This window comes from Nannizzia gypsea, genomic scaffold, assembly GCF_000150975.2.
Source record: "Nannizzia gypsea CBS 118893 supercont1.3 genomic scaffold, whole genome shotgun sequence".
Classification (NCBI taxonomy): domain Eukaryota; kingdom Fungi; phylum Ascomycota; class Eurotiomycetes; order Onygenales; family Arthrodermataceae; genus Nannizzia; species Nannizzia gypsea.
In genome coordinates this window covers 884,974-899,124 of record NW_003345199.1, presented here as the reverse complement: position 1 = coordinate 899,124, position 14,151 = coordinate 884,974, and the positions used below count along the sequence as shown (strand labels likewise).

Sequence of the window (14,151 nt, the reverse complement as noted above, 5' to 3'; positions counted from 1 at the left end):
AACTAATTAAGCCATGACAGGCCAATCGTCGGCTTTCAAGAAGCCGGCGCTACTCTCCAGCGGACCTTTAGTAAGTTGCCAATATAAAGCGGAAAATGATAACCGCACAAACAAACTATATAGTTGCTTCAATGCTATGATATCACCTTACTCTATACGTAAGCACTGTACCAGGCCACTAACTAACACGCTACATTTAGGATCCGTCTGAAGCACGCTGGATCAGGCTTGTGAAGCGGACGTACACCGATCCAAACGGCGTAACAAGAACATGGGAAGCGGCAGAAAGACAAGTGAGTATAATGCATAATTCTCCTTTTTCTACCGTTTACTATCTTCTATTCTTAATGCCCCGGCGTGCTGCGAAAGGAATATGTCTATGGCTTGCCAGGAACCACAGAGAGAGGAGGGGGGGGGGGGTGGGGCATGTCGCCGAACTCGTTGCTGGTACATCGGCCGTCGACCGGCATGCTTGCCTTTCCGCTTGATCTGCACCATGACGTCTTCCTATTACATGCATATGCCGGGCAAACACCCATCTCGCGCATGTGTGTGTAACTTGTTACAGTTGCGGGATTTGCGTTGTTTCCGACGCCTTTTATTTTCTGCGTTGTCCCTGTTTTCCCTCCCCCTTGTTCGCCGCATGCATTCTGTGAAATAACGCATGTCACTATAACATATGCTAAAACACGTTTCTAGACTCGCTCGAGTTCCGCGATCGATGGCGTGGGTATAGTTGCCATTCTCTCTAAGCCGTCTGGTCCTGAGCTGTTGCTGCAAAAACAGTACCGGCCTCCTATTGATATGGTCACCATTGAGATTCCGGCTGGTTTGGTTGATCCAGGTGAGACAGCGGAGGAGTGCGCTGTCCGTGAACTGAAGGAAGAGACCGGGTATGTTGGTGTCGTCCAGCAGAAGGGTCCTATTTTATACAATGGTACGTATATCCGTTTTTAGCTTTTTTCTTTCTGCATCTTAATGGTAGCATGGACGAGCCATCTGGGCCTCTCGTGTTCACACGGCGGAAACATATCAAGAAGCACCCGCTAACGGCAGAATAACCCTAGATCCCGGATTTTGCAACACAAATATGAACATGGTTCACGTACGTGTTGACATGTCATTGCCTGAAAACCAGAACCCAAAGCCTAAGCTTGAGGATGACGAGTTTATTGAGAGTTTCAGCATCCCTCTTGCCAAACTCTTCGAGGAAACGAAAAGACTGGAGCAAGAAGAAGGGTATGCTATTGACGCGCACGTTGGAACCTTGGCAGAGGGAATAGAGATGGCGCGGCAATGGGGAATTGTCGGGTAGATAAAAGTGAAGCATGTTGACTGTTAGGGTTATGATGGCGCACTCAATGATAGAGGATTTATTAGATAGAGTAGATTCCAGTCATAACTATAGAGCAATCACTGTTCATTTTCTCTTATGGGTATATGTGCATGTCAAGTGTTCGGTCTAAAAGGTAACCTTAAGCATTAAAGCAGGAGTCAAAGCTGAAGCCACGGAAAGGATGGCCATGTAGACAACTTTGGCAGTTGGCGTGAGGGACATGAAGGTAGAATTTCGGTTATAGTCGACCATCCTGCTTTAGGCCCTGGTATAAAGCCCAGGCGGACAAGGCCTTTGCATCTTTAGCAGCCTCCTTCCACAGTCGAGACAGCGGCACTAGCTTAAGCGTAATCATCTCGCCTTCTTTCCTCAGGCCAGTGAACTTCCCTTGCATCTGCTGTATGTCTTGTCTGGGCAGCCGTTTCTCACACAGGAAGAGAGGGATGAATTCATCACATCCTCCTGGCGAAGGGTATACAGCACTCTGTAGATCGTCGTCCTCGCCTGCTTTCCTGTCTTTGGTGAGTAGAGCAAGCGAGCTCATGTTGATGAGTTCATCTTGTTTGATAACGAGGCCCGTTTCCTCGTGTATTTCTTGAGCTGCTGCTCCGGCAAACGAGCCATGTTCGTCGATCATGCCAGCCGGTAGTTCGGTAAAGGTAAGTGATCCTGCCGGTATACGGGGCTGGACGGTAAGAACGACTTGTTTTTCATCGTTGGAGGAGTCTGGGAGGTCGTCTGGCTGGAGGATGAGCTGGTAGACGGTCCTCAGTTAGCAACGTAGTCACGGTAAACAGTAGAAAGAATAGTAAGCAACGAAAGGTAGCAAGCGCTCACCAGCATGCCGACGCTGCCACCTCTCAGAAAGACGCTACCCGGCAGCTTATCTCCATCATCGGTAGAGACGTCTGCTTTAAACTTGACAAACCCCAGCTTCTTTGGGCCAAAGTAGTCGACGGCCTGCACGGTGATACCTCGGAGCGTATACGGCTTTGAATGGAACGCGTGAGAAGCGTCTTCCTGTCTGGCCAGAGAACGATGTACAGTCGACAGCCAGTTCGCAAACGGCGGGAAAGACAGCAACTGGTCCTGTGAGAGGTCTGGTGTCAACTGAACACGCACCGGTGGATCAACACCGGGAAGCGTAAAGCTCGAGGTTGACGTCGCCATGGTGTTGCTGGTTTTCAGTGTGTGCGAGGTTGAGAACCGGCGAAGCTGCAGCGGCAGACGCCTGGTCAACATGAGATTTGGTCACCAACCAGTCAGTTAACGAACTGCCTAGGTACGGAGTAACAGGCAGTCAGTGAAGGGCCTGGTTGCTCAGATGCCAACCGTTTCCGCCTATATAGCTGCATGGATGAGAAGAGAGAGTCGCATGATGAAGCTCTCCTCGGGCTGAGCAGTGGTAACTAACGTTTTGTTTTTGAGTAACACACCCTGTTGTATGTCTCCTCAAGCTATCCTGGCTTGCTTAAACCGTATCTCGTATCACCGTCTTATCCCTTATTCTTGTCCTTCTTCCCGGCTTTACTTAACTATCCTAAGCCCTTCTTAACCCTAACCTTGCCCTAACTTACTTTGCGTAGTTAGATATAGGCAGATTAAGCAGGCTTTTCATAATAAGAATAGCATTTAAGTATTATTTATTACCTTAAAATAGAGCTTTACTCTATATGCAATTATTTAGGCTAGATAAGATGGGCCTTTTTGAGCAAAGAGCAAAGCGATGGCTCGAGGGGTGGCGATCTGTGCAAACAAGCCAATAAACCGGCCATCTTAGGGTCTTTGACGGCGAATAGAGTGTCGTCTCCGCGAGTCGTATTGATAACTCAGTGATTAAGACGGTGTTATTTCTTGATTTCTTTGGGAATCTAGATCTGCTCCGTCAACACAGCTTTTCTCCTGCATCATTTGACGCAGCTCTCGTTTCTTTTTCTTTCTTCTTTCTTCTTCTCCTTCTTCTTCTCTTTTTCTTAGTTAACGAGTTAACTACTCCGTAGTTAGTTATTATTAACTATCTTCCCCGTGGGACCGTTGGCTGGGGGTGATGTAAATACCCCGTATAACAACCCCCGGGGTGGACGTGGGGAAATATGGAGAGAGAAAGCGAGACTTCTTCCTTGCTCGAGGGACTGTTTGTTTGCAAGTCATGATATCATGCATGTGGCAAAGGGAGCGAGCGAGGTCGAGGAAAGTGGCTCTCTCGTTCGAGCTGGCAAGTCTCCTGCGGCTGAAACCTGGTTGATGCTGTCATCCGGTTCTCGACCTCAGTTGTTTTCTAACTTATCCAGTTGGCTGGACAGGCTTGGATTAGTTATCTCTCCGCGCCCTCCGTTTGATTGTATGTACGGAGTAAGTTGTGTGTGATGTATATGGGCAAAGACGGTAGATCCCAGCCACCGGGTCTCGGTCTCCCTTGTCCATGGGCAAATCGGATCCCCTTGTACGGCCGATGCAACATTCTGTCTCGTCCAATCTGGACCAACTGGGATTCAGGGTTGGTTTGGCCATCCTCTGGCAGAGAAGAGGCCAGAAGAAGCAGCAGACTTAGAAGGATTGAAGAGAGGCAGAGAGAGAGGGATAGAAGAACAGCGCATAGCTAGAGATAACTGGTACTCCGTACCATCCAACCAGCCTCTGATCTTCAGTCCATCTCCGCCGTCTCTTTTTCCTTCTTCTCATCTCATCCTTCTCTGCTTCTTCTGGCCTGCGCCATCCCCGCCCCCTGCCTGCGTTAGCCAGAGAGAGTTGGCTCTCTCGTCTCTCGCGGTCTCTCGTTCATCCACCGTTTAGCTTGCTCGCCTCCTGGATCAGCTTCCGGGGGCCATCGTCGTCCCGCCTTCTGGGCCCGGCAGGTTCCTTTTCTTTTCTTACTTTGCTCCCACAACTATCCTGATGTCAGAGGGCTTGTCGTTCCCTCGTCTCTTGCGTCCCTTCGTCCCTTTTAAACTGCTTGTGTCTTGCGTCGTCTCTCGTCTGCCTCTTCCGTCATGTGAGACCTTTGCCTTCTCTTCGCCTGAACGTCGTTTAAAAGGCCCATCGCCTTCCTCGGCGTCTGCTTCTCTCTCCTCTCTCCTCTTTCTGCTTCCTCTTTTCTCCCTCTTGGCTGTTCTCTTTGAGTCGCTGATCTTCCTGTCGTGGTGTTTTGCCGTCAAAAGTCGAGCCAGAGGAGCCCAAAACAGACAAAAACAGCCAGACGAACCCAGCGACGTCAGATATCAGATAAGCCGGCCACCGAGATTCAATACCACATACCTAATATCCTGTCTCTATCTGTATTTTGTATCTCCGTTTTTTGGCTCCGATAGACTGCTATTCTCTCGGGAATAGCCGTAGCTGCTCATTTCATTTTCTCTCCACTCCGTTCTTGCTCCCAGGCGCATGTGGTGGTTGTGATACCTATGGCCGTCAACACTGGACTCTAACATCAACGTCAGCTTTCAACGTCAAAACGTCAACGACAGCGTTAGGATCGGTTGGTGCTCCCTCTTCCTCCCTCGTTTTCTTTTTTCGTTGCCGTCGCCTTGCCGGCCGGTTTCACTGTGAAATCCCCTATCCGCTGGACTAGGACATGCGCCTTTCTTGTCTTCAAGGGACCTTGGGGGAGGAGCTCCGGGCCGTACATCCATAACCGAATAAATATATGTATCCTCGCTAAGGCCGTATACTTTTTGACCATCTAGATCTCGCTATCCCGAGTGTCAAAACCATTAAAAAGAAGAAGAAGAAGATAAGGAAGAGAAGGAAGAAAGGGGAGCCTATGTGCATGTCTTTGGATCTCCGATACCCGTCATGTCATGCATAACTGCGCAGTCTGGCCGTCCTGGATCCTACAAGAGCTCTACTTGTCCCGTCCAGCGCCAGTCTGATATACCACCGTCCCGGAGGACTGGCCTGGCATCTTCGTCTCCGTCTCCGTCTCCATCCTATCCCTACAACCCCTTGGACATCCAGGAAGCCGAACGAAGTTTAGCCTATAATCCAGGCTCTAGTGGTCAGTCAAATGCCCCTGCCTTTGCTATGATGTTTTGATCACTTTATTTTATTTTATTTCTTACTTTGATACCTCCCGCTCCCTCTTTCTGTCTTTCTTCTTCTCCTTCTCTCTGCTTCTGGGGCAGCAGAGTGCAGTGATGGTGGATGTTCACCATCTTAACATCACTATGCTCTCTTAGCTCTTGATATATAAAAGGGCACTGAAAAATGGAGAAAGCCTGTTCTCTGTCTGATACCCTTTCTGTCCTGCTTGGATTCACCAGCTGTTTTGTGTATCTTGTCCTTACCAGCTAGCACATATAAATATTCCGCCCCAGCACCCTGCCCCTGTCCTCTATCATCTACCTCCCCCTCCCCCTTTCGACTTCTCTTTTACCCCCTTTACTACATTTCCACACACAGCCGTGTTTGTGCTTCTCCTTACTTGGTCCGGACTGCCCTGTCTTGTTTGCCTCTTGTGGCATATTTCTGCATTTCTGAATTTCTTTTTTTACTACGATCAGGAAGAGCATAAGATGCCTCCTCCTCCTCGCAAACGCCGTGAAGAGCCATCACTAAGCTGGCCGTTTCCTCCAGACTCTCCAGTAAGCCCTCAAGCCCTGGACCAGGCCGATCGTCTGCAGTGGCTCAACTCCTCGAGTAACAGAGACTCGGCTCACTTCCCCAGCATGGCGTCCGAGTACAGCCATTCGGGGTTCCAGCCGGGCATCGCCAGTTCCAGACACTCCGTTTCGCGGGCGTTTCCTGTCAATTTTCAGGGTCTGCCTGCTCTTCAGAATAGGGAGAGAGCAAACCCTCAAGTTACGAGTAGGAAACCTCGTCACGTTTTGATAATGAAGAAAAAGTGTACTGGTTGGGCTGACATGTTGTTATAGCGGGCTATCTTGTGCCTTATTCACGGCGGCAGAATGCTGGTTCTAGCAGTAACAACAATAACAATAACAACAACGGCAATACCAATGCCAATGCCAATGCCAATGCCAATATCGTTGTTACTACCAATGCTAATACCAACAGCAATGTCAGCATTGATAGCATGGCCAGCCTTCAGGGAGCCAGTCCGGCCGAGTCAACCGGTGCCTTTGATCCGCTTATAGGCTTCTACCCGTCTCTTGAACCTGATCGGTCTTCAGATAGCCCTTTTCGGGCTCGGACGTTCAACCTCCTTAACGATCATCGTACTCCCAACAATGCTGTCACCGGTAGTCCAGCAGCGAGGCCTAGCTACGGCTCTCACATTCTACAGAGACAGCAGATCCAACAGAGACAGGAAAACCTGGAACCAAGAATGTCGCCTGCGTTCTCGGCTGCACCGGCGGCAACACCCCATCAAGCTCACCGGGACAGCACCAACCCACCAGAAGTAGGGAGTACACCGTTCACTAATTTCGACATAAACGAGATTATGGGGTCGAATTTGGACACTGAGCCCTCATATTCAACATTACAAGAACTCATGCAAGAGCGAGAACTGAACCAAGGCCAAGGTCAGGAGTCCGAGTCATTTCTGTTCTCATTGAATCCCGCGGTACCGACAACAGCAGCAGCAACAACAGCTACTACAACGGCAGCGACGCCCACGGCCCATCGCCGCCGTAGTGCTCAAGATATGGCCTCCTCCGAGAACGAGCCTACCTCTCAGCAAGCCCAGGGAAGTGGTGAGGGACTATATCAACGCCGCGTCCGCATGAGGACACTGCGGGTATCTCCTGCATCTTCTACCCAGCAGCCGCCGCCACCATCTAGCTCTCAGCCCCAGCCCCAGCCCCAGCCAGCACCGACATCTAATAACAATACTGCTACAACTACTACTTCAGCTTCCGCCACTGCCACTGCCGCTACGGCTACCACTGCCAGCGCCACCCCCAATCAACGGCCGATTGACCCTATTTTTGGTTACCACCACCCTAACAGTAACTCGTCAACCTTCTTTACGTACATGGACGCTATGAACAGACATATGGCCAGCCGCATGGACTCAGACCAGCGACTTCAAATGCTACGAGAGTACCAGCAACGCGAGACACTTAGGCGACGAGCCGCCGCCCGGAACCCTCAGCCTACGGAACAGCCGGTAGGCCTTGACGTCCAGACTGACGGCCGCCCCGAGCCCAAGGATTCAGCTAGCCTGATGGTCAACATGGAGTGTAAAGTGTGCATGACACAACTCGTCGACACAGTGCTTATCCCCTGTGGTCATGCGGTTCTATGTCGATGGTGCGCCGAGCAGCATCTTCTTCCTAAGATTGGTTCTCGTAGACTACCTCCTGCCTGTCCGATGTGTCGAAGGCCAATCAAGCAGAGAGTAAGTAACTATATTATCGATGTAGATGCACGTCCATCCGCGTGTGATGTGATATAATTTGCTGACACTTGCCCCTTCCGCAGCTTCGGATGTTTATTTCTTAAAATGGCTAGTTGACTGCCCTATGTAGGTAGTCAACCAAACAAACTAAGCCAGTCTGCCTTTCAATGCCAACCCGACTATCTTCTTCACTTTGGGTATGACATGCAGCGTCGCCTTTTCTTTCTTCGTGATCTTCCTTTACTTTTCTCGACACTTCCGGGCCGTTCCACCAGGGTATCGTATCTACATGAATAAACGACTTTGCAGCCAATGGAGTTACTTTGGATCTATCTTGTCTCTTTTTCGTGTGTTGGACCTTGACTTTGTTGCATACCTACCTTTCCCCTTACCCCTTTTCCCCTTACGTTTTATCACTCCGCTCTAGAGTAACAACCTGTACTATTCACTCAGGCCTTATGCTTGACCTTGACCTTGACCTTGACTCTGACTCTGATTTAAAAGACTTCTATGTCTCTGTTTTGTGTTCTCTGCATCTGCCATCTCAACCTCGGCCAGGACATCTATCTATCTAGCTCATGAACCGGTCAATGTCACGAATACTAAACTGGGCGGCTTTTCTCTTCTCTTCATTTCTCTTCTCTCTCTCTTCCTTTTTCCTCTTCGGTCCCGTCCCTGCTTCCGCGTCGGTTCCGTTAATCAATTGTTATCTGTCAATGTTCCACTACTTTTTCTCATGCATGCAGTATCAGATCCCTAGAAGCAATCAAACAAGTGCCCCCTCATTTCAAGCTATAGTGCTACTACTCCAAGCCAATTTCTGTCTGCCTTTGTGTAAGCATTATCTGCCTTTCGTCTCACCAACCTCACCCGGACTGCGAGTAACCGCAACACATTCCCAAATAGAGACATCTACATGGTCCCTCACCTCTAATATTGCATCATCTACCGCCCCGTCAGCAAACAGATCCTATGAGGAAAGTCCATGAGCAGCATGCTAGTCATCATCAAGGCATCCAAAACAGGCGAGTGACCTTGTGGGATGACCCAAGGCCTTCAAGCGATAGACACACGGATAGTTGCCTATGTTAGTTACTCCTGTATATTTATATTTTGTCGCCTGCGAGCCATTGTTTGTCATACGAGCAGATCGAATCATGCTCAACTAACAGGTAGTTAGTTAACCTGGCAAGCTTACATATAGTAATGTACTAGTTATATGGGGGTTAGGAGGGCCTGTAGGCCTGTATGTGTGTTACCGAGTATTAACTACTAGGCACCTAGGAAGGCTCTCCCGGCCCAGGCTTCTGAGGGTGATCAAACTGCGTGCAGCCTTCACTAAGTAGCCAGCCACTAATACGTCGAGTAAGTAAAGACTTTGAGTTGGTTCCGTCAACGTTGCTTCTTCAAGCACTGCCCTTTTGCATGAGACAGGGATTCCTGCATGGAGCAGCCATTAGTCAATGACTACCTAGGTAGTTAACTAACGCCACGCTCTCGATGCATAACTACACTGAGTACGGAGTACGCCCTAAGGTAATTAACTAGTTATGTAGTCATGTAGTTATGTAATATCATAACTTGGAATTGTGCAGCCGCCTTAACTACCATCGGCCGTTCTCCAAGAGGCTCACCTACTGACGATGACAGTGATGACAATGATACAGAGTACCCAAGTGCTGATTATGATAGTTCCCGGTTCCCGTCCCCGTACAGAGTATGTAACTACTTTTCACCGTTAAGCGCCCGGGGTCTTGCCTTATGCATGCCGCCTAGTTTGCGAACCAGATTGAGAAAAAGCAATGACTGGAAGGCTGATCCCGCCAGGTTGCTGTGCGACTCCTACCGCCAAATCGAAAATGTATAGAAAATAAATCACGAAAACTACAAAAGGGCCACTCTATCCTAGAGATATGGATAGCTAAAGGGGCTCAAAGAGAACCTAATCCAAGAGCCTTTCTCTCCTTTGGGCTTCTTCTCTTCTCTTGCTGCTGGCTAGCTCTATCAAAAGAAGGTCCCCCCCTGTCCTGTCCTCTCGTTGTTCTGGCATGCTCAGTCTGTTGCATCGCCTACCATGGTGCGCGTAGATCTCGACCACCGGCAGCGGCAGCAACACCTCCAGCAGCAGCCGCCCGCAGACGCCCAGTCGCTGCAGAGGACGTCATGGTCAAGCTTCGACAAAGTTGAACAGTAAGCGTCTGTCTATTCTAGCTAAGCCGCCTTTTCCTGCTGTTGAGCTAATCGTCTCTGGTTGGTTGCTGCCAGATCCCCGTCGCCGTCGCCGTCGTCGTCGCCTTCACCGTCACCGTCACGCTCACCGTCGCTGTCGCCTTCGCCCTCGCCCTTAGCGTCGGTGTCGGCCTCAGGCTCCATCTCAGCCTCACGGACAAGCGGACAAGCGGACGAGAAGGAGGACGCGGAGGAGAAGATCTCAGTGACCGGAAGGACTCGCTCGCCCGATGCCTCGGCCTTACAGAACCTGAACATCCACGAACTCACCCCCAAGGCCCGCAGTCGCCGGCAGTCAAAGTCCAACCTGGCCAGTCCCCGGCAGCTCCAATATCATCTTCAGCATCAGCAACAAGGGCAATGTAATACTACGCCAAAGAAGCGTGCCGCCTCCGAGCGAGACGACGACGACGACGATGCCGATGGTAGTAGTTCAAAGCGGTGCTCACACTACACGGTCAAGCGGTGCGGTGTCTTCTTCCAGGCCAGAGCCGCTGATGACGGGTTCATCGACCAAGCCATTGACGACGACCTAGATGATGATGATGATGATAATGATGACGACCTAGATGATGTTGAAGAACAAGCAGGAGCAAAAGTAAAAGAAGAAGACGATGAAGGATATGGCCATGATAGATCCCTGCCACACAGCCTCCCATGTTCTCCAGACCTCTTCCTGCAGCCGGAGACCAGGCAGATCTCCGAGGAGCAGCTCATTGTCGAGGTGCAGGGCATCTACTCTGGGCTTGTCGTCATCGAGAAGAAGTGTGTTGAGATTGACATGCAGCAGCTCAACGGCAGATCGGAACTCAGCAACGAACAGTGGAAGGCCCTGATAGCCATCCATAGGACCCTTCTCCATGAGCACCACGACTTCTTCCTTGCCTCGCAGCACCCCTCGGCTACGCCTAGGCTGCGCAGGCTGGCTACAGAGTATGGGATGCCTGCTAGAATGTGGAGGCATGGCGTGCACTCGTTCCTGGAGCTGCTTCGGCACCGGCTCCCGGGTTCACTCGAGCACATGATATCTTTCATCTATATTGCTTACTCTATGATGACCCTCTTGCTTGAGAGTGTGCCTGCCTTCTCGCGTATCTGGATTGAATGTCTCGGTGATTTAGCCAGGTACCAGATGGCAGTTGAAGAGGTTGACCTGTATAACCGGGAGAAGTGGGCTGAGGTAGCCAGGTACTGGTACCGAATGGCTGCGGATAAAGGACCCAACGTTGGCAGAATACAGCATCACGCTGCTGTCCTGGCCAGACCAAATATCCTGGCACAGCTGTTCTATTACACCAAGTCTCTGGTCTGTGTTGAGCCCTTTGCCAGCTCAAGAGAGAGCATTTTGCTGCTATTCAACCCCTTGCTGGAAGAAGACCGCCGCCAACAGAAGCAACAGCAGCAAAAGCAGCAAGAACAGCAACAGCAAAATAAACTACACAAGCACAGCCGGCCCAGACAGCAACCTCGTCACCCACTGGCTCTGGCCTCATTCGTCAAGGCGCACGGCATCCTGTTCAAGAAGGAATCAGTTCACTCCTACTTCGAACACACCCTGCAGTTCTTCTCCTGCTTGCCGCAACACGTAGGCCGAATGGGAGAGAAGTTCCGCGAGCAGGGCGTCCAAATCTCATGCTCCAACTTTGCTACGCTTTTCATTAACGACAACTCTCTTGCGCCCGCGGTAGCTAATACCCTGACAGATCTGTATAAACTTGCCGTTGCAAAACCAGCTGATTGCAGAATCCCATCGGCAAGAGCATACTGGAGCACCTGCAGCGCCCGGTCTGAGCCTATTGTCTCCTTGCTTGATTCTATCCCTCAGTCTTCCAACACCAGATTCAGCTCGTCTCTCAGCCCACTCTACTACACCATCTACCAGTCTATGCATACGTTCTCTCTCTTACTCCGCCAAATTGGTGACAAAAACGTCCTTCCAGCTATCCACGTCTCTCTTGCTTTCCTGTTCACTCTTTCCCTCACCCCGGAAGCAATGCACGTCTTTGAGCCCCTTGTTCCCTTCCGTGACCTGGTTACTTTCCTTAATACCCTTAACCGCCACCGCGTAAGCGAGTCCAAGATCACCAGTGATGAGTTCCCCCTTACCGAGTCCAGTGATGTAGGGGTCAAGTACCATCTCCCTGAAGAGTTTGACCTGCGCGGCCTGGCTTGGGCAAGGCTCTACTTCCCCGATGGACACTTTGTCAATACGGAGCTGGCAGAGGAAGAAGACCGGACTCTTGAGCTGGCCCATACCGCAAATGTCAGGGCTGAGAGGTGTCTCTGGCTTGGACATAGGATGGCCTCCGTAAGTTCCTTTTCCTTTTTTTTTTTTCCTTTCTTCTTACTTTTACCTTTTTGAGTTCATTTCAGTAACACGGTGAGAGAGGTAGATGGATCGTTGGTTCACGTATGACCCAGCCCAGAAACGGTTTAAGATAAAGGATCTTGTGCTGCAGCTTGAGCAGTGCTCGGAGCGAGTCTCCTTCTTCAGAAAGGCTGCTGAGATACTTGCCGAGTCGACTTGATGACGGTCATGACACGGCATAGTAAAAAAAGATAAAAAGCAGAAAGGAGGAAAAAAAAAACTTGAAAAAGTTCAAAGATACTAGCTAACACTTTAGGGGTTGATATCTTTTCCTCTCTTGTTTTCATTTTTTTCATTTATCTCTTTAATTTGCTGATACTCCGGGCCATTAATTCGGAGGATCGGCCCTGGCTTCTTTTCCTCTCTCTCTCCCCCCCCCCTCTCTCTCTCCAAATTATCTAATCTATCTATCTATCTATATGCGTTGCTTTTCAATCATTATTTCTTAGCGTTGGGAGGCTTCTCTTGGTTCATTTAACTTGACTGAAGATGGTCAAACTTCGATTCGGGATTACTCTGTAGGTGGAAATTGGGCCGTGATTTTCCCTTGCTCTCTATTCAACATTACGTTTACTTTCATATACTACCAACGTCGTCTTGTCTTTTTTTTCCTATCTTCTCGGGGAAGCTGTACATATCACAAAAACTTGCGCTGTACATATTTACATAGATCTATGAAGTCATGTTCGGGTAGCTGCATATTTCGTTCTCTCATTTCCTTGGGCCATCACATTCAATGATCATCCGCACGTACGTATGCATGCATAGAAACCAATGCTCAGCAGTGACTATGCACCTTTTCCGGGCCCTTTGACCGCTTCCTCTGCATCGTATCACGCTCTATACACTATTTGATTGATTGATTGACGCCTTGATCCATCAATCTACTCGGCCAATTGACTCCGAATGGGAGCCCCAAACAAAGCAAACCCCGTATGGAGTAATTCTTCTCACCTCCTTTTCCAACAAAACAACAGCTCAATATTGCCACTGATAGCCACTGTTTGCTGTTTTGCCAGTCGCAATGCCTACCCGACCGGTAAATAGTGCCTCCTACCAAGGCTCCGTCAATACACGGCTCAGTGGGAAGGGTACATGTCTGGTTACCGCCGTGGCTGGCCTTGTCTCGGGCTTCCTTGCCACGATCTAGACAACTAATAACTTGTTGTCCTAAAACTTTGAGTTAATAATGTAGTTATTTAACTACGGAACTCAATGCATGGTCCGCTTAGATCCAGATACCATACCCCGTATCAGGCTGGAGACGAGGAGTTGAATACGGGCTGGGGACCGCATGGATGCGAACAGATGCGAGCGGATCCTATAGGACCGTCGTTCGTGATTCCTCAAGTTATGCATTGCATAGTACGGAAGTGAACGGTCAGCCAGCCGCCAACCACACGGCAAGCGCTACTATTCGTCCGTTTCGTCGCAAAACCGACGGCTTGTCTGCCTTTAAGGCGTCCAGTTTTCTGTTTTTGTCTCAAAACACGCCATCTTCATACACTATGCAATGCATGCCCTGCAATGCCCTGTCCTGCCATGAGACACAAAGAGTCGGATGATCACTGCATCATCCTTATTCAGTTATCCTTGCATGATCTATCTATAACTACGGAGCAGTTTATGCAGCTGACAATGAAAGATGACGCAAATTGAAAAATGTCGAAAAAAAAAAAAGAACTCCCTGACGGGGAATCGAACCCCGGTCTCCCGCGCTTGTTACTCGCTTACTCAGCGAAGTTGACAAGCGGAAATCATGACCACTAGACCATCAAGGACTTTCTGGTGGAAGGCGGAGGGCTAGTGGTGCATAATAAGCAGAAGGCAGCGGCAGAGAGATAGTTTAGGTGGTACTCTGTAGCATTTCACGACTTCCCTGATGGAGACTGACGGTCGAGGTGTTGGTTGATTGAT

General features: G+C 49.8%; 5 protein-coding genes and 1 non-coding gene across 6 annotated transcripts; 3 read left to right on the top strand and 3 right to left on the bottom strand.

The window, feature by feature from the left end:
• Window positions 1–13: 13 nt before the first annotated feature.
• MGYG_03764 (ADP-ribose pyrophosphatase) lies at window positions 14–1,315 on the top strand (the record flags this gene model as incomplete). Its single annotated transcript, XM_003173543.1, has 4 exons — window positions 14–70; window positions 201–293; window positions 700–937; window positions 1,068–1,315. 4 exons carry the CDS (start codon window positions 14–16, stop codon window positions 1,313–1,315), a joined length of 636 nt encoding a protein of 211 aa, XP_003173591.1.
• Window positions 1,316–1,574: 259 nt separating this feature from the next.
• Window positions 1,575–2,506, bottom strand: MGYG_03763 (nudix hydrolase 14; the record flags this gene model as incomplete). The annotated part of the gene is made up of 2 exons (XM_003173542.1): window positions 1,575–2,090; window positions 2,174–2,506. 2 exons carry the CDS (start codon window positions 2,504–2,506, stop codon window positions 1,575–1,577), a joined length of 849 nt encoding a protein of 282 aa, XP_003173590.1.
• A 1,377-nt stretch (window positions 2,507–3,883) lies between these two features.
• Window positions 3,884–4,589, bottom strand: MGYG_09027 (hypothetical protein; the record flags this gene model as incomplete). Its single annotated transcript, XM_003173541.1, has 3 exons — window positions 3,884–4,043; window positions 4,211–4,468; window positions 4,585–4,589. The coding sequence occupies 3 exons, from the start codon at window positions 4,587–4,589 to the stop codon at window positions 3,884–3,886; spliced, it is 423 nt and encodes a 140-aa protein (XP_003173589.1).
• Window positions 4,590–5,847: 1,258 nt separating this feature from the next.
• Window positions 5,848–7,741, top strand: MGYG_03762 (hypothetical protein; the record flags this gene model as incomplete). The annotated part of the gene is made up of 3 exons (XM_003173540.1): window positions 5,848–6,139; window positions 6,208–7,637; window positions 7,721–7,741. The coding sequence occupies 3 exons, from the start codon at window positions 5,848–5,850 to the stop codon at window positions 7,739–7,741; spliced, it is 1,743 nt and encodes a 580-aa protein (XP_003173588.1).
• Window positions 7,742–9,711: 1,970 nt separating this feature from the next.
• Window positions 9,712–12,394, top strand: MGYG_03761 (hypothetical protein; the record flags this gene model as incomplete). Its single annotated transcript, XM_003173539.1, has 3 exons — window positions 9,712–9,827; window positions 9,903–12,174; window positions 12,260–12,394. The coding sequence occupies 3 exons, from the start codon at window positions 9,712–9,714 to the stop codon at window positions 12,392–12,394; spliced, it is 2,523 nt and encodes an 840-aa protein (XP_003173587.1).
• Window positions 12,395–13,917: 1,523 nt separating this feature from the next.
• Window positions 13,918–14,015, bottom strand: MGYG_10537. Its single transcript has one exon. It is a non-coding gene; the product is annotated as a tRNA-Asp (tRNA).
• Window positions 14,016–14,151: the final 136 nt, after the last annotated feature.